Here is an 18,918-nt window from a genome sequence, read left to right on the forward strand (position 1 = left end):
GCAATTGTCACCGCCTCACCACATGCTTCTGGTTTGCAGACCCTGAAAATAATTAGCAGTACTTCTGTTGGGTGCTATTTTTTTTTTATGTTAACCTTAATTTCTGTTAAACTTACTTACACCATACTGGCAGATACAGCGGAGCTGATAACTGAATTCTACGATGGTTTGCTTAGGTACCTTATGCACTTGGTTTCACTGATGCTGTTTTCACATACTTAACTTGCCCTACTCATTGTGTAAGGATCCTCAGCACCAAGCCAACAAGCCACATGCGAGTGAGTTATAGTAATATTGTACTCAGTATGCTTCACTGCCTTCACCTTTGATGTCCTAAAAGAACAAACCTTCATTCTCAGAGGTGATTGTACAATTATATCCAACAGACTGAAACTGGAGTAAAATAAGGACCATACGGGTCAAATACCACTGACACAACAAGAACAGTGGTGGGTTACCAGAGGCTTTATGAAAAATAAATGTATTTTTTCTACACATGATGAATTTTGTTTCAGACAAGAAGCACTTTGGAAAGTCTGTTAGTCGGTAAGGCTAAATGAAAAGAATAGTCCTTGTCTTCTTTTTTAGTCACAAATCTACCTTCAGAGACACAGACAACTGCAAATACAGAATAGAAGTACATGGTGACAAGAGAAATGAAGTATTCATATTATTATCAGTCTCTGACATGATGACTGTGCCCTCACTATCTCCAAAAAGTCTGTCATTTTCTGAGTTGGGGAAAAAAACTAGTCAACAGAACTACATAATCATGGACCTAGCAGTCTTGTCATTGACAGAGAATGTGGAGATACAGCAGTGGAACAGTGGCATGTACCGTATCTGTGAGCTGCAGATGAGCAATCAGCAGCACAGTGGTCATGATGTCTACCTGTGTTGCAGAGAAGGCAGTATTTGTCTCAAAGAAGGAAAAACACACGAGTTTGTTGGAAAACTAATGCATACAGCTTCATTCTGTATGTTCATCTGTGAGTGGAACTTATTTTTCCCAATCATTCCATTCATGTACCCTTTAAAGCAAGAATCACATATGGAAAGCATTTCTTTTCTAACTGAACTTACATTAAAAACCTAAAATGTTTTAAAGATATCACAGATCACCATAACTTCTTTGAGTGTCAAAATGTTTGGAACAACTTAAATTACCTCTGCTTAATCTTAAATATCATTCTTTAAAAGAAAATATTTTATTTGAAAGGTTGTACATTTCTCTAAAGAGTATCAAATTTGAATTTTTAGGAGTTATTATTGTTACAAGTAACACCTACAATTCTTACAGTTATAAAAGATAATAAAGGAATGCCTCTCCATTTTTCAGCATGTTTATCTTGCCTATTTGACACTATTTTATGTTTGGCTAGCTCCTCTAATCTGATTATAGTTCTATTTGTGTAAGGTCATGATTTGGCAGAATTGCTAACTTTTCCACAGAGAACCATTCCATTAAAAAGTATATTTTTCATTCAAAACATTAAACACATCAATAAACAATACAATCTCAATTTAAAAGAATTTATGTACAAAAAATGTATGAGCCAAAATATACCAAACTTCATGTTTTATAGAATCTATGATTCTATGAACAAGTAACTATCAGTGATCTACTCTTCAGCTACTCTCTTTCCTCTTGCTCTACAAACATTAGCTTTCCTACCCTATAAAATAAAATCTTACTTCCTTAACCCTTTCCGTAAGACACATGTGAGTGAGCGTGCAGTCAGCTGTCCTCACTCACCCTATGAAAGGGCCATTTTGTTTTTCTTCGCCCTGAATTACCAGCCCAGAGGCTGGAAAATGTGTGATTTCAGGTGATATCAGCCTTCTGCATTACTGCCTCAAATGGCTCCCTCCTCTTCTCTTAGGAAAGAACAGGAAATTCATGCTTGCGGGTAAAAGTGAAACACAGTAAAATGGGATCACTTAAAGAAACATGACTAGGTCTTCCTGGAAAGTTTCAGAAATAATTTCCTTCCTAATTTTGTGTCTCTTTACATGGTAATTCAGAGCTCTTATGATAAAGTTTTATTTCATCCCTCCTGAAGTAATCAAGCAGTGGCCTAAGTTGTGAAGACAGGGAAATTTCCATTTGGTAAAATTTTTAATATGGCAAGCACTATGTTTTCCCATGATGGATTTATGTATAAAGCTTCTCAGCTCTAATTAGACTACCAAATCATCAAGAAAGAGGTCCTCAGCTTCTTAAACATGAAGACGCTTCTACTAACCAATTCAAAACATCAACAAAGTATCTCAATGAAACAGGAAGTTTAAGGTAATAAAACAGAGAACTGTACTTACCTGGAAATTTTACAGCTTGACAGTAAATGACAAGGTCTGATAGCTCTGGGGCTATCTGTCGGCTTTCCTTCTTATTTTGTGGAAGATAGAATTCTTCACCCAGTTCCATGTCATAAACCTGACAATTCCCATAACATACATAACAAAATTACTGAATATGGAAGTACTCTAGCACATCTTATGTCCTTAAAATAATTAATCTCATTCTTTCTCTGTGGTTTGCTGTCTTTGCCTTACAGATCTCTGGCTTATGCACTAATTTCTGTCACAGATACCAGGAGAGTGTGCAAAGACATCCATTAGAGTCAGTTCTACAAATTTTTACTAAAACATCCATGTCTGGGAGAAACTCCACAGCTGTGCAGTGGTTTGGGTGTCTGATCATTGAATGAAAACAAATGTGGTTATTTGATATCATAAAAAGCTACATTAAGTTATTTTGAGAAACAAAGATGTGGAAGATTAAGTTTTCAGCTCCATTCATGTCAATCGGTATCAGACACCCCCATAAACCTCAGGATTTAAGCTTTAATTACATCTTTCATAGACAACACCAACAGTTACAATTTTCAGCTGAACAACCTGCACATACAATAACCTCTAAAGACTTCACTTGAACAGTATCGAGAATGTTCTATTTTATCTACATATCTTCCCCAGTGTATTTCCACGCTTTCTACTATCTGTTTTCATTGAAGTACATTTCCCATCTGGTGTCTCAGTTACCTAAGCTGTGCAAATCCTTTTGAAGCTGGTTATGTATCAAAGTATGGCTGAGAAGAAAGGGGGAAAAAGTAGAACTACCTTTCCTTTATTACTGTAAGCAGCACAATCAGCCTTCTTTATTCTTTTGGCAGTCTCTTCGTTATATTCAAACTGCAGCTTATCACTTGATAATTTATTCTCAGGTCGGTCGTCAAGAATGTTATCTAAAAATTAATGGGATTTTAATAAACATAGAGGCAAAAAAAGTCAACTGGAAATGTAATGTGAATAATAGTAGTTGTGGATAACACGTGAATTTTATCTGAACAACCAGATGCCATCATAATGCATTTACTGGGCAAAGCATTCTTTTATTTTAGTAGTAACTTTCTACTTGAAAATTGTAATGCTGAGCTTTGGTTAATATATTGCACTTCTTTAAAGCCCATCCTTTTGTGCTCAGAAAATGCTTAAAACAAAATCATTTCATGGATTAATATTACTTTTTCAAGCTCGCCATGTGACAATAATGAATACCTCTGAACAAGAAAGAATTGCTGAAGTCCAAACACAATTAACCACACCAAACATGTACGTATCTTTGTACAGAAAGTTTTGCCTTCTCTCTCCTTACGTTCACTGTGCACAAATATTTTTTATATCAATAAATCCCACTTCAAAGCAGCGTGTTTGTCACAGAATGCTACACCTTCTAATTGGTCTCTCTGGATCAAAATACTGTAGCTGTCACAAAAGGAATGGTTTTAGTCATTCTTGATACCCCTGATGCTTTGACCGTACTCTTTCTTTGCATAACCAGTGTCACACATGCAGTCTTCTAACATTTCCTGACCAATTAACAATGCCATATAAAACGTTTGTAGTTTTACTACGAGGTAGAATCTGTATAATCACACGGTCATTTTTAACAGGCTGGTGATGCAGTGCTTATTTCATGCAGTTAAAATGCTCAACCAAACGGCCTTTACCTTCCTGGCTGTTAGGAGCAGGAGAAGCATTAAGGACATCTGCTACAGGGAAACAGGGTCAGAAGGGGAATAAGAGTAAAGGAAATTAAGATTTACAGCCAGAGAAATGAAAATTAAGTGTCAGTTGTAAAACTATTAGCCTTTTGCAAACCTAATGTATCAGTGAGGAAAATAAAAATGAAAATCTTTCAGAAGGTTTATGGACAATTATTTAGATTCGTTTTGCCAAAACATCAACATAAGTAAAAAGCCCAGAGAATGATAGTCGTAATAAGGCAGTAAACCATACCTCAGATTCCTTCATGTACAGTGAGATGTGACTATTTCTTGTGAGCTTCAGATTTCTGAAATCTCTTAACTAACACTGCTTAAATGTCACTTACTGCAGTCAGCTAGCAATATTTTCCTGACAAACATGCTAACAGCAAAATTTTCACAGCAGCTTTATCTATGTTTTCTCCACCCTGCTCCTTACAAGGAGAATACTAGAGACAGCCATCTAGGCCAGCCTTCTAGTAAAACACAACCGAAGGCAGCACCTTAACTAGCCTCTTGAGTGTTCTATTAGTGTGAATAATACTGCTGTCCTGCAAGCAGTAACACTCAGATTCAGCATTCATTCATTTTTCTACTTTTTGTTGTTGTCAAGGTCCTGTGCTGCAGGGTGTGCATGCTTAAGCCTCACATCTTCCCTGAACATGGCACCTAGAACTTGACCAGGTACCCATTAGACTTACGGGTTCAGTAAGTGAACTATTTTACAATTTAGCTAGGAGAATGTGCTCAGCTGTATCAGACCAGTAGTCCATCTAGCACAGTATTCTGTTTCTGACAGAGGCAGCAGGAGATGCTGTATAAAGAGAGCACTCGGCATGGTCCATTTCCCTTGAACGGATGGTTCAAGCATCCACAATTGCTGAATATTTGGAATGTTGGGCCACACATTTCTAGCTATAACTTTTGATTAAAATTCTGTCCACGGTACATTCAATCCTTTTTTGGATCTGCTGATACTGTCTGTCTCCACAATTTCCTGTGGCAGCGAATTCCCACTGTTTACTGCCAGCTGTGTAAAAGAGTGTGTATTTTTACCTGTTTTAGGCTGATTTACTTGTTCTATTGAGAGCCTCCTAAACACTGTAACACTCCTGTACTCCCTTTTATCCACCAAATCATCATTTAGTAAACGTTCTTCTAAGCAACCCTAGGTCCCCTTCACTACTAACTGACAAATTCCAGCCTTTTCATACTCCTGCAGAGCTACTGCCCATTCCATTTACTTCTCTGGTTGCCCTTTTCTCTAACTTACTCTTTAAGAGCTGGAGGCAAGAACTCAAGTTGTGGCACAACAAGGTTTTATATAAAAGCAAAAAGATGCATTGTTTCCAGTTCTGTTCCTGATGATCATCTTTTTGGATCTAGAATATTTTATAGGCTCTTTTGGCTGTCTCCATACAACTAGCTGTCTCCATATATACTATGTGAGGATTTCAGAATACTTAAAACAACTCTTAACATCTCTCAAATGGTTACTGACAGTTTAGAACTTTGAATCACATAAGCAAAGTTTATTTTTCCCCTTACATTTATCACCTTGCATTTATCTACTCTGAGGCACACCTGTAAATTTTTGTCCCTTAATCAGTTCTGTGAACCATTTCTGGAGATATTGAACAAAGTTGAGCATTTACCTAGCCAAAGAGCTTGATCTGACTTCCAGTTATTGCTGTTGTCTCATCTTTCAAATGCACTGTGATTTACACTGATATATTCTTGTCAAATTATTAAAATAACAAAAAATAATGAATATGAAAAATAACAGAATCGAACTAAAATAGGGATTTCAAGGGTATCTGGAATTACAAACAAACAGTGGGGGGGTTTTGAAGAATCTGCATCTTAGATAAAGTTCAGGCAGATGCAAGGACTAAGCCTGTTGTGAACCTTGAGCTTTCAGGTGTTTCTGCTCCTTAGAAAAGACAATATCGGTGAATGTAGACAGACTAAACTGTGAAGGTAATTTTTGTTTTCATAATTAATAAGGAATATAAAAACAACCCATAGAGACTAAAAATTATTATACGTTACACAGTTAAAATATCACATGGTTGGAGTTAACACTTGAGTCCTCTATACCACACTGAAGTGCCAATGAGGACAGTTAGCACTTTCCTCAGCTTATCTTTATCATTCCTGAACTAGAATAATATTCACAAATCTTATTGCTACAGTTCCCTAACAACAGCAGTGTAAGAAAGAAATATACATTCTCACCATCAGAAAGAGATTCGTAGTCATAGTCATATTCATCCTCTTCATCTTCTTCCTCTTCATTGGTAGGTGTGGGGTTGCTAGCACCGTTGCTAGCCTGTGCTTGCATGTGTGCCAGCTGGTGAGCCTATCAGAATAGAACCACTTATTAAATTACTAGAAGGTACTTTTAATAAGAGTTTTCTTCACTGATTGTATCTAATAACTCATATGAAAGTATAAAATATAAATGAATTACTTCTAGCTACCGTTAAGTCTCACTGCTCGCTATTAACGAAGGACTATACCTTCTGTTTCAATATATCCACTGGTGTCTGATGGGCTTTGAGCTTCTTATTTTTAAGAAGGATTTTTCTTTTCAGTTGGCCAGGTGAAGGAAGCATGGGATCATCAGAAAAGTCGCTCTCAAATAAAAACTTGGTTACCAGCTTATCTCCAAATACATTCTGAAATATCGAGAACAAGATATGTTATGGAAGGGCCCCAAGGCATGTCCATAGATAAATCTACTGCAATTTATGGCCCACCTTGAAAATTTCAGCCATCTTGCGCTGCTGAGGTAAGGAACAGTGGTTTTCTATGGATATAATAATTGGCATGTCGGAGGTGATAAATGCATTGCGATCAATGGCTTCAACTACCTCCTAAAAGAAAGGTCATTGAAAGAATGTGATTAATTTGCAGCATTCAGTTAGTTCACTTTAGTTTAAAGGCGTTTGGTTTCCCTTCTAAGAAAGAGTCCATACTTTGTTTCCATAACAAGCTCCTACAGATCAGTTTAGCATCTCCTTATAATGGAACTTAAAACAGTTTGAGTTACACTGACACATTAAAAAAAAACACCCTCAAGAACTATCATTCATCTGCTACAAAAACAAATTTAAAAAGCATAATGTTTACAATAAGAGAGTTCATATCTGAAGTAGTACATCATATTCTATTAGGATTTAGCCTATTCAGACCTGTATTTTTCTAGTAGGCTTTTTTTCTTTTGCCTTGTTATAGAAAAAGTACAGGGTTTGTTGTTGTTGTTGTTGTTGTTTTTTCTGTGTGTGTGTGTGTGTGCTTGTTTCTATATGTAATTACTAGCATACCTTAAAAGAGATTTTAGTTGTAAGAGTATGCCCATGGTAAATGATAGGCATTCCATCATCGCCATCCCAGCAGTCTAATTCAACACTTCTACAGCCTTGTAAGAGAACCTGTAAGGCAATTGAACAGTATGAGCATGTAGAAGCTGGAGCCTGATATCATCAAAGCACAAGACAGATATTGCAGAGCTAAATGAAAGTGCAGTGATTCAGAAAAAGAACTGGAATTAGCAGTCTCTGTAAACATCCCACAGAAGCTGCAGTCCCCAGCTAACGGCATTCCCTAGCGGGAAAATGAAGAAGGCACAAATGTTCTTAGGAGAAGTACTGTAAAGCTTGGGAATTCATGGTATTTTACAGAATATGTGGAATCTGATTGCAGAAAATGGTTCTTAATGTATACCTCGGTGTCCTGAGGGAGGAAAACATTTCTGCATTTTCACCTGCAGAAGCAGTTGGCAAGTAATGTGGCAATTCGTTGCAGGTTGTTAACATGACAGCTTATGGGCACAGCATTGCTGCTTTCACTTTGGAATATTTTGTTGTTGATGATGTTTTTTTTAAATGGAAGGTGGTCTGAAAATAATTTCTACTGAAGAATTTCCACAAGGATAATCAGAATGCAAATGTGCCTGGCCATCCTGTTTAGTGATAATGAGCTAATTTACTTATTTCTTTGCTGTCTAGAAAACCAACAAAGAAAGCAGAGAAGGATGGTGAGAAAGATAAGCTGAATTATCTACTGATAATCCCATGCTTTTTATTGCTGTTGTTTATTTAGAACTACCTATCACTGAGAAGTTATCTTTATTACCCTTTTTTTTTCTGAAAATCTCTACAATCAAAATAATTCCTACTAAGTACACTCATGAACAATAACAAAAAAATTCTTCTATTTAGAAAAAAATTACTTCTGGTATTCAGAATGTTTTGGGGAGTTGTGTGCATGGCTGGCATCACCGCCCATGCAACAGCCAGGCACGCTGAGCCAGGACAGACTGCCCTGTCCTCTGTGAAAACTGCCTAGGGACAGGCAGAGGCTTTCCTGCATTGCACTTAGTTTAGACCCAACTGAGATCTATCTCACTGCCAGTATATTCCCAACAAAATAATCACAGCACTCTGTGCAACGATATTATGGGAACCTCCTCTGTATTCACACTTTTCATCACCATCACGTTATTCAGGCCTTCCTAACACAGCTTCATCCCTCTATCTAAATCTCCAAGTGACGTGACAAATGGGACACCAGATGAGCCCTTCCAATAGTGAGTCACAAAAGCACGACTCACAGGAAATGTGGTGCCTTCTTTAGCATTTGGTAAATACACAGACACCCCCACACGTGTACACAAACAAACACAGAACTAAATGCCGTAGGAAAAAATGGCTTTTTTTTCCTGTTCACCAGGCAAAAAGTCTAAGAAACTCTAGAATATTCCTAGAAGTAATGTTTTTAGATGTTATAGTTCCATTTGAAATTAGTCTTTGCAGTGCAATGTACAATATTTGAATAGTGGTTTTGACATCTGAATGAACTAAAATATTAGATCAGTCTTTCCTGTGGGAAAGTCTAATTTTAGTAGGTTGGGTCAGACCGACTGGTGTCTAGATGCTATGAATCTCAAAGCCCTTTTTTATTTTTTTGCCTTAGAAAAGGCATTTGAGCACAACTGTGCTTACGGGCAGCTTTCCCACACATCATGTTTTCCAGCTTTTTACAAGCAGGGTCTAAGAACATTTAGAGTTACAAACCAAAAAGATCATGTGCCTGCACTTGCCAGTTAAACAAACACATTAATGTTGAAAACTACGCAATGATCTAACCCTGTTTACCTGGCTATAGAGTTCCACCGAGGATTCCCCTTTAAGCTGATGTCCAGTAAGGTAGGTATTGTGTGAAGACTCAATGTAGTAATATGATAGTGGAAACTGCAAGTCCTCAGCATTCTCTTGGGACTCATCATTTTTGGAGGCAAAGTTGTCTTTGTCCATCAAAAACCTAGAAGTAAGAAGATGTGAGGAAGTCTTACGCTGTGCTGAGTATTTTGTGAATGTCCTGCACACATTAATACAGTGGTGTCATATATATAAATTAACAATTACCTTGCAAATCCTTCGAAAGATAGTAGCCCCTGCTGGCACATATTGACACTGGGTTCAAACTTCTACAGGAAGGAAGAGATATATAATAATGATTTTTAGAAATACCTTTATTTATGTATTTATTTATTTTGTATTTTCACTGTGTAGTTTTCACACTGAACTAACTAGTTACCGTGCCTAAAAAACAGTATTTTTGTTTCTCAGCTTGGTGTCTGGAATGCTCATGCTTGCTTTAAAAATCAGTAAACAAGCAAATTAAGCTATTAATTGCAAAATCATAGAATCATTCAGGTTGGAAGGGATGTTGGATCCAATCTCCCATTCAAAATGCAGTCAGAACTTAAGCTGAAATTAGAAAGATCTATAATCATATTCTCTTCCTATCCTGCTCAAACATTCCTGCTCTTCCTTTCCTGTTCAAACACAACACAACACCTTGTCAAACTGGAGGCTTTTGGCCTCAGAACTTCAGTCTTTTAGGCTTTGCAACCTGATGTATATTAATAGTTCAAACACTCAACTTCTAACCTCAGTGAACTACTAAGTGGGTTTTGGATTGTATTAAGTACACATTTGGTGAAATTCCAGATTTTTAATGTAAATTTCTCATTTTCTATGCAATGCTCACTTTAGTCAAGGAGGGAGCAAGATGTCTGTATTTGCTTCTGCTCTGAGAGGGTGAAGGATTTAATTAAGCGCTGTTTTCTATTTTGCTTTGCTTGCTTTTAAACAATAAAATAAACATATGTGGAAACAATGTGGTTTTTTTCAATTCCAACTTAGGGTTTATCAAAGGTAATGTCAGACAAGAAGAAAAGAATGCACAACCAAGAACACTTTTCCCAAGTGTTGTGTCCCTTCCTATGTAAAGTATATATAGCAAAAAAAAACCCACTCCTGTTTATTTGCATCATTTTTTTTTCTTTTTATGGGTGTGCTTGTATAGATACTTGCACAACTTTACAGCCTGTAATAAAGAAAATATTAAACACTAGAACTGTCAGCTGGAAACAAGAACTACAAAATAAAATACTCCATGCCTTTAGACAATACTGTTGGGCACACATACAGGGAAAAGAGAAGTAACAAGACTCCTAGTAAAAGAGATGTTTGCATTACAAACCTGGATAATGCTGAGGATTTCATCATAGGTGCAGTGTTCTCCTTGGCAATTCACAAGGAAGTCGTTCAGCTGCTGGATGCCCACACCAAATATCCCCAGTGATGTGCTTTCTACTCCAGTACCATTAGTTACAATGCTGGCAGCAGCAATAGCATCAGATATTTGCCTCTGGTTATCTGACAACTGCTGCCTACTCTTAATGAACAAACCAAGGTCTGAAACGTTCCTAGTCAATAAATCTATTAAAAATAAATAAACAAAAAACAAAATAAATATCGGATACATCATTGTGTGTATTGGATGAATTGTATAGAAGTGAATTTAACATATTTCATTGTAAAAATACATGAATATCTTATTGACCACTGTAAACGTGAGCCATCTTGTTTCCATCCACCCATAGGAGAAAAAGAGTTAACTGCATATGCAAAGCAGTGGGAGTGGACTATTGTAAGCAATTAACTATTATACACAAAATCCTGGAATGTCTTAACAGGGATCCACAGTCTCTCCCACTGTCATCCAGGACTTTCCTGCATCCTCTCACAGCCATGTACACCACTGAAGTCTTTCTTTTGCTGTGTGCAATCCCGTAGCCTGCCTACAGACCTTATCTGCTTCCAGTTCCACATGTTAGCTGTACCCTCCCCACATAATGCCTGGCAGAAATACTACTTTCTTTAAATATGAACAAAGCTCCAAACTTAAGATTATAGCAACTAGGGAATGTAAACGGGGACAAAGGTTTCCTTTCCCCTTGGCCCAAATAAAACAGATCTAATGGAAACCAGATAGGTAAGAAAAAAAAACAACCAGATGAAACTCAGGGCACAGCCTTTTCCTTTCTGATTCCTAGGTTTGCTCACTGTATTAGCTCTATGGCAGATTCCAGAGCTCCTGCAACCAGACACTACCTGTACTGGGCCCAGCCTCTCAGAAAAAAGCTTTTTGCCTCTGCTATACTAGTTAGTTACAAATCTAGCTGTTTAACATAAAACAGGAGTACTTTTCATCCTTTCTGAACAAAGAACCTGTCTTACATCCCACTAACCAGGCATTACTGGAGGTATGACAACTATGCTGTGCTTGGATTTATAATTGATTTCCCTTTATGAGATTGACTGAGAGATGTTTTCTTGAGGCCTCTAACTGAAGCTGTTCAGTAGTCTACCATTTGAGTTTTCTTCTTTAACAAACCTAAATCGGGTTGGAATCCAATGCTGTTTTCATCAATCTTCAAATTAGTATAAAGTGGAGTAGGCTCTAAACCAGATCGATTGCAAGGCACAGCATAGACATCAAAAAGGTCTTTAAGGTCTTTGCGGCTACGGACACTGTAAAAGACAGGAGAAGTCTTTTTTTTACTCTTTTATAAACTTGGATGAAAGTGATCAACACAGAAAAAACATAATATTTCACCTGAAAGATTTGAAGAGCTCCACAAATTCCACAAAAGTCATGTTACTATCAGAAACCATGAAGTTCTGGAACCCCTTCATTCCTCCTTTAACGCGGCCATGCCAGCTACTGCTGCTCCATGCGCTAAATCACAAAGAGACTGCTGTGATTTGGTTATATTACATGTATTGAAATATTATGCATTACTGCATTAACAGCGAATAAAGTTGAATGTTGTAAGATTAATAATGACAATTATACTTTCTTGTTTTATAATGGCTATTGGTTTCTCACAAGATAACTGCAAACTTTACCAGAAAGACTGAAGCATATTTAAAACATATCAAAGTGTAGAAGGGTCTGATGTAAATGGCAAAAAAGAATGCATTCTCATTTTTAATTTGAAGAAAACAGCGTTGGTACACTAGTACCACAAGCTTTATGTGTCCTGCTGCCTATGAGGCTCACTGAAGATTTGCTAAGGGAAAGAAAAGAAGGATATATAATTCCTTATAACTATCAAAATAAAACAGTAACATTACAAGGAGATACACAGTAAAAACAAATATTTTCCTCACTCACCTGGGGTTTCTCCTGTCTGGGAGAATTAAAGGCATATATCTAAAGAAGTATAACCCTTCCCCCAGCACTCAAGCCTCCTCATTTCCCAGCCACACAGGCTTCCCACATACTTTCCAAAAACAGTTGGGACAATCCTCAGATACCTCAAAGACAGGTCAAGCTACAGACCACTTCTTTTAAGCTTGGGCATTAACCCCTGCAGACCAGTTCCTTTTAATGATTTCCTCCTTGCAGCTTCTTGGACTGAAGGAAGGAAAGCAAACTGGCATTTCTTGAGTGCAAAGGGAGAAAATAATCACAGAAACAACTATCCGTTGTGTGTTCGTTATTTTAGTTGATTTCAGTGATGCCAAGCCAAATTCTTTATACTTGTAATTGTTAATCTAAGTTGTGCAAGTGAACATAAAGTTTTTGAAGCAAAACAACGAATTTCTAAAAGCTGTACCCTGAAGTCTTCAAGCTACTACAGGACTGGCACTAGTATCTTTAGTTTTTCCCCAGCTTGAACTATTCCTTGTGCAGCATGGACAAGTCCTTAGTGAATTTCAAGTACTCATTTTGTAAGGGTATCAGCCAGATAGGCCTAGTTCCTGAGCTTCTTCCCACACCTAAACCCCTGTGGACCACACCTGGATGACTGGGATCCACCAGCATCCTGCAAAGGGAGGAACTGAAACAGTCAGAATTGTCTAGTTCAAAGCAGAACTCCAGAAATTGCAGTATTTGTTTAAAAACACAAGACTAAGTGACCACATGTCAGCTTTTATTGCTCCATAATGTACAAATCTACAAATCCATTAATCTAGGAATCCTGACATCAGGTTCAGTACAAACAGTTCCAACAGCTGTGATGGAAAAACAGGAGCAGCATGTTGTCCAGTGTCCCTAAAGACATTTTGCAGTCCCTGGAAATTAGTGCTACAAGCAGACTTCACATAAATACACTAGATCAGATTCCTCAGTTCACTCCTGGCCTGGGATGGATGCATGCAATTGAAAACAGCATGTGATGTGAAGTATTAAAAAATACCATCTACTTTGGTTGATAGTGTTCAATTTGTTTGACATCACTATGGCAAGTACTGACTTACTGCATATAACTTTGGGGCTAAAATAATTCCTAACATTTTTATCAGACAAGAAAAATAAACCACGATGAAGAAAGTCTCTTGACTCCTACAGACTGGAATGGCAGAGCACTGAAGGGAAAACCAGCAGCATATAAAGAAACCTTACCATTTCTCCAGAATTGATCCCTAATGATCATCTTCCACAATCATTCCACATAAGATGATTTAAAAAAAAAAGTCAACTAAACAAGAAAAGCCCACTACCACCAACCATCAAAACTGTATAATTAGGAGTAGTCTAGATTATCCCTGTATACAGACAACGAGAACAAACTTTACCTTCTCCACAAATAAGCCTTCATCTTTATTTTTCATTTTCTGCTATATGATTCCTAGTGTATTACCACCCTTTCCCTTGTTTCCACCTTAGGGGCAGCACTACACTTCCAAAGAACTTTGGAATTTGCTGCATGCACATTTACTTCAAAAGAATGACAGAAGACAGCTGCAGGCTCCCTGTGTGTGAAATTATCTGCACATCTGGATTCAATAAGGATTTATTTCCAATTGAAGTTGTTAGGAAGGAGGTACGAAATAACAAGACTGTGAACTATATCTGTAAAAATACAGTTTTTCATTCTCTACCTGCAGGTACTATTATTTAAAACATACAAAAATATCTCCTTCTCATTTAAAATTGTTAACAATATTCTGTTTCTTTTCCATCCAATTTTACTTAGAGTTTCACACGTAGCAGAGACATGGATCTAAGTGATTCTTAGGGAGGGCTAATTTTAATGTATATAATATACAGACAGAAAACGAAAGAATCAGAAATCTTCCATGCTCTCCCTTTTGAAGCTCTGTACTGCACATTCAATCATTTGTTAGCAGCTCAGCCTTCTGTGCTCTAAAGGCTTCTGTGGAGCCTGGCAGAACCCTCTCCAGAATAATCTTCTGCAAGTTGCAGAGTGGAGGGTCCTGTCACGTTGGGGAGAGCTCTACCAGGAGACACGGTGGAGTCTCCAAACAACTTTGCCAGGGAAAACTCATCATAGCTCAGGGAAACCCAGAGTGCAAAGTTATGCAGAAACCCAGAACTGAGAGGATTTAAAGCAACATTAGCTGTCCTTCCTCTGGGAATGTGAGCTTTCAGCTGAGCCTTTTAATCCCATTTACAGAACAATAACTCCTTCAGCACAAAGAACATAAAGCAGATTTGCAAAACAGGGGAGCATTCTTCAGAGGTAGTAATGCAGCATTTCTTCAGTTTAATAAAAATAAAATTGCTTCCATCCTTAATGAACAAACAGAACAACAACCAAAAGCCCTATATATGCCCTACAGAAATAAATCCAAGTCTGAGACGTTCATCTCATAGTTGTGTATGACAGTGAAGAACAAGAAGTGAAGAATACAGGAAAGTCTCAGAGAGAAATGTTACATGGAGCAGCAGCCAGTCACAGATGCCCACAGGTGGTTTTACTGCTCACTTCCATCACTAAACCTAACAATTGAAATGTAAAAAATTACTAGGAAATAAACAAAATAAACCATTACAGAAGACATATCTCCTCAAAATAATGTTCTGCCAGCAGCAGTAATCTCTTCATTGTTTACCACTGCTTTCCTGGAAATCCCAATATTCGTCTCACACCCATACTACAGCCTTCATTATGTTAAAAGATACTGGAAGGTCTCCAGAGACACTGTCTTGTATATCAACAAGTACCATCCACAACTCTCATACATTATCCTTGCCATATTATTACTACTACTACTAATGTCATTATTACTATTTCTGGAATTAATACATTACTGAAATATGTCATTGCACACTAGAGCATCATCTTTTGCGCTGCGTAAGTGATAGAAAAATGATGAATGTTAAAGGAGAAGACAGAGGGCTGTAAGGAATGAAGATTTCAAAATGGCTCCTCCAATTGCCTGAGATACTACTGCAGTCTTTACTGGGAACATCAGCAGTTAACTCTCCCTCAGCTAGAAATGGCTTGCTGGGGTTTCTTTATACAGAAAGTAACTGTAACTATGTTTTGGAGACAATCTGGAGAAAGAATTAAACTTGCCGAGTTTTGGGACACATTCCAATTTTCTTCTGTAATTGGCTTACTAACTTAAGCATGCTGGCTTGCAGACTGTCTACAATGCTGTCCATAGATTCATCGTATTTCAGCTTAAATGCCCGATGTTGTGCTACAATGAGTTTCAGATGTCTATCAAAAGATGAACAGCTTTTCTGGCACTGATTTTGTCAGATTTCATCAGTTTGGCAAGAAAAATGATTGTAACTGAATAATAGTAATTTTTTTCTTGTTAAATCAAAGCATTCATTTCATCCTTACCTTGACTGACTCTTGCTTGAAGACATTACAGGAGAGGACACTGGTCTGGCTGGTGAGGATGTGGCAGCTCCTAAATGAGGAGGCCCAGATGCTGTCAAAGAGTGAGCTCTTCTTGATGACAGGGTGTTAGATGGAGAAGCATTAATAATAATATTTTGATCTACAAAGGAAACAAAAGTTTGCAGCACTATTACAGCTTCTGTGCCAATAAAAATGCTTTCACCCAAGAGTCCTAAACCATAATTCATTAATGCTCAATAAAACACTGCAGGGATTGTAGATTTGTCTACAAGTAAAAAAGATATATACCGAACACAGTTCATATATGCTTTTATTCTGACTAGAAAGGCAGTGCTACTGAATATAATGAAAAAGCGATCAAAAACTAAAAAATAAACTTGTTTCAAAACTTCACAGCACTTATTTGGAGTTTCAGCTGTAAAAGTAGTTTTGTACCATTAACACACACATATTCAACAATGTAAAGAACATCTGCATAAAGATTTTTTCTGCAAAACCCTGAGACTCTTAAATACTGAAGCTATGTATCTACCTGATTCTTCTTGTTCATCAATATCTTGAGGATCTGAACCACTTCTGTTTCGATATTCCTTGCAGCTTTTTGCCTTCCGAGTTGCCATTTCATCATCAGTGGCCTCTCCACTTTCACCCTAGAAATGAAACAAGCACCATAATAAACATTCCAAAACTACTACTTTTTTATTCTTTATCAGTGCAATCTGTAAAAAAAACCCATGAAATAAATCAGCTATTCCTTATGAAATAGCTTCTCTAAGGCCAATAACTGTGCTGTCAGTGAAATTATCCAAGTAGAAAATAGACAACCTAAACATGGTGAAGGATGCATAATAACTGGGAGAACATCAGTGGTTACCTCAGTTTGACATGACGCAGAAGATGACACAGATTGCACCCCTCTATATTAGTCAAGCTGGTTTTATACTATTCCACTGGGACACAGGAGATTTGAAGAGGATGGATCTTGTCATCTCCCCTACTTGCCCAGTAGACCATGTGTACAGCATTCAGCTGCTAGTCCCTGCTTTTTTCCCTTTACTAGCTATTGCTAAAAGTACTTGAGTCCAGAAAAAGAAAGGACATCGTTCCCGACAGCCATGTAAGATTATCTTACCCCCTGCTAATGTGAAGCAGATTTGTGCTGATGTTTTCAGCAACATGAAAACAATATGGAACAAATCAACTGACTACTGCCTGCAGACATCACCCTGATTGTTACTATTTTTGTTCTTAAGAATATTTTACCTCTATATTGAAGTAACACCTAAATTTCTTAATGAGATTCCTTCCTTTTCTGCTAGCACTCACATATCCTTAGAAATGAAATTCAAACATGATAAAAACCCCACCAAATTAATGGTAAGCTACAAGCCAAAACATACCAAACCTGCAATAAACTGTTTTAAAGCTCCCACCTAACTTTCTCCTGGTTCAGAGTACAGCTAGCTACAGAGCAAAGGTAAGAACAAGTCAGTCAAATAAGTAACAAAATACACTAATACCCTCATGAGTACTTTCTTCTTTTTCTTAGCTGCAGTTATTCCCAGAGTGTTGTTTCTCTGCACACTAGGTTTCTCCGTGCTTTTGGTCAAAGTTCCTGTGCTTGTGTTTCTTGCACTCCATCGTCTGCCTCCAAACAGTTCGACAGCCTGAGCCAAGGTTGGGCCTTCAAACCTTCCATCCTCCTACAAAAATTCTCAGCATTAACAAAGCAAGGAGAATAACTGCCAAAGAACAGACAAATTTTCTTAATGTATCATAAAGACATCTCTAAGGAACCAATGAAAGGCAAACTGATATAAGCATGCAATTTCTAATTACTGCATGAATGCAAAAGGGCTATTTTCCTCACCATCTCATATTTTTTACCTCAGATCTTAGCATTCATTTTTTTCTGCACCAGTTTCATGTACAGTCATTGCTTTCTCTTTGAGAAAATATTTATTCTAAAACTCCAAAGAACTTAACAATAAAAAATAACTTAAATGTATCAAAAATGTGCACCACTTGATGAGCTATTATGTAGAGAACCAGATCATTCTCACTCAAACCATGTTACTAAGTTGGAGGTCTGGCATTCACATCTAATCTCAGTTTACTTATAATAGAAACTAATTGTATGACAATACGCTGATGACATCTTTGAACTTTTCTCATACAAAAATCACACCATATTTACCTGGTAAAGGCTGACATACTGTTTCCGTAGCCACTGCAATCTTTGATCAGGGAATCTCCTCATTTTTCTTACAGCTTTAGTCAATTCCAGCAGTCCATCGTAGAGCATTCTGGCAGTATATTTTGGAGCAACAAAGTGCAGCAACTTATTATCAGTAGTCTGAAGTCCATAAAGTAATGTTATACCATTTTCTTCAAGAGACATATTACAAAGTTTATTTTGAACACACACAGTGTGCATATCAATGCCAGAGTGTCCCATATACACAGCCTTGGCTGAAAACAAATCCAGAAAACCTTCCACCAGTCCATTCAGTCCAGTATTGCCAAGGAACTGGTATTTACCAAGCTCAGCAGTATTACCCAGTGCACTCAGCTTTGCCTTAGTATTTGCTGGGCAAACTGTTGTGGGCTTTGTCCAAGTCAAAGTACTATTGTCAGGCTGAAGCTGAAGAAAGCATCGTGCTGAAAGATGTGTCTCCTGGTCATAATGGATGACAGTTGCCCCTTGCAGCATGAACTGGTGGACATCAGCTCTGATGGACAACACGTACCAGGGAATGAGTTCTATGCCATGGCAGAAAGCCTTTTGTTGCTCTTCTGTTGAACTTGAGTCCCAGTCCTTCAACTGCTCAAATATATCACTTTCAGAATCCGAAAGATCTCCAATTATAAATCTGTATG

At 37.5% G+C, this 18,918-nt stretch overlaps 1 protein-coding gene across 1 annotated transcript in view; it reads right to left on the minus strand.

Moving 5' to 3' along the window:
• PLCE1 (phospholipase C epsilon 1) overlaps window positions 1-18,918 on the minus strand; it is a 122,047-nt gene that overhangs the window by 13,291 nt on the left and 89,838 nt on the right. Inside the window, exons 7-21 of the mRNA XM_065746152.1 lie at window positions 18,236-18,911; window positions 17,559-17,741; window positions 16,571-16,688; window positions 16,018-16,177; window positions 12,024-12,146; window positions 11,802-11,938; window positions 10,605-10,843; window positions 9,482-9,543; window positions 9,212-9,377; window positions 7,379-7,486; window positions 6,812-6,928; window positions 6,572-6,730; window positions 6,288-6,411; window positions 3,124-3,248; window positions 2,320-2,437 (exon numbers count right to left, since the gene is read on the minus strand). Of these exons, the coding sequence (XP_065602224.1) occupies window positions 2,320-2,437; window positions 3,124-3,248; window positions 6,288-6,411; window positions 6,572-6,730; window positions 6,812-6,928; window positions 7,379-7,486; window positions 9,212-9,377; window positions 9,482-9,543; window positions 10,605-10,843; window positions 11,802-11,938; window positions 12,024-12,146; window positions 16,018-16,177; window positions 16,571-16,688; window positions 17,559-17,741; window positions 18,236-18,911 (2,615 nt within the window). The remainder of the gene's footprint in view (window positions 1-2,319; window positions 2,438-3,123; window positions 3,249-6,287; window positions 6,412-6,571; window positions 6,731-6,811; window positions 6,929-7,378; window positions 7,487-9,211; window positions 9,378-9,481; window positions 9,544-10,604; window positions 10,844-11,801; window positions 11,939-12,023; window positions 12,147-16,017; window positions 16,178-16,570; window positions 16,689-17,558; window positions 17,742-18,235; window positions 18,912-18,918) is intronic.

The sequence above is a fragment of the Cyrtonyx montezumae genome, unplaced genomic scaffold (genome assembly GCF_038088225.1).
Source record: "Cyrtonyx montezumae isolate F1298 unplaced genomic scaffold, pur_monq_1.0 scaffold_4, whole genome shotgun sequence".
Taxonomy (NCBI): Eukaryota; Metazoa; Chordata; class Aves; order Galliformes; family Odontophoridae; genus Cyrtonyx; species Cyrtonyx montezumae.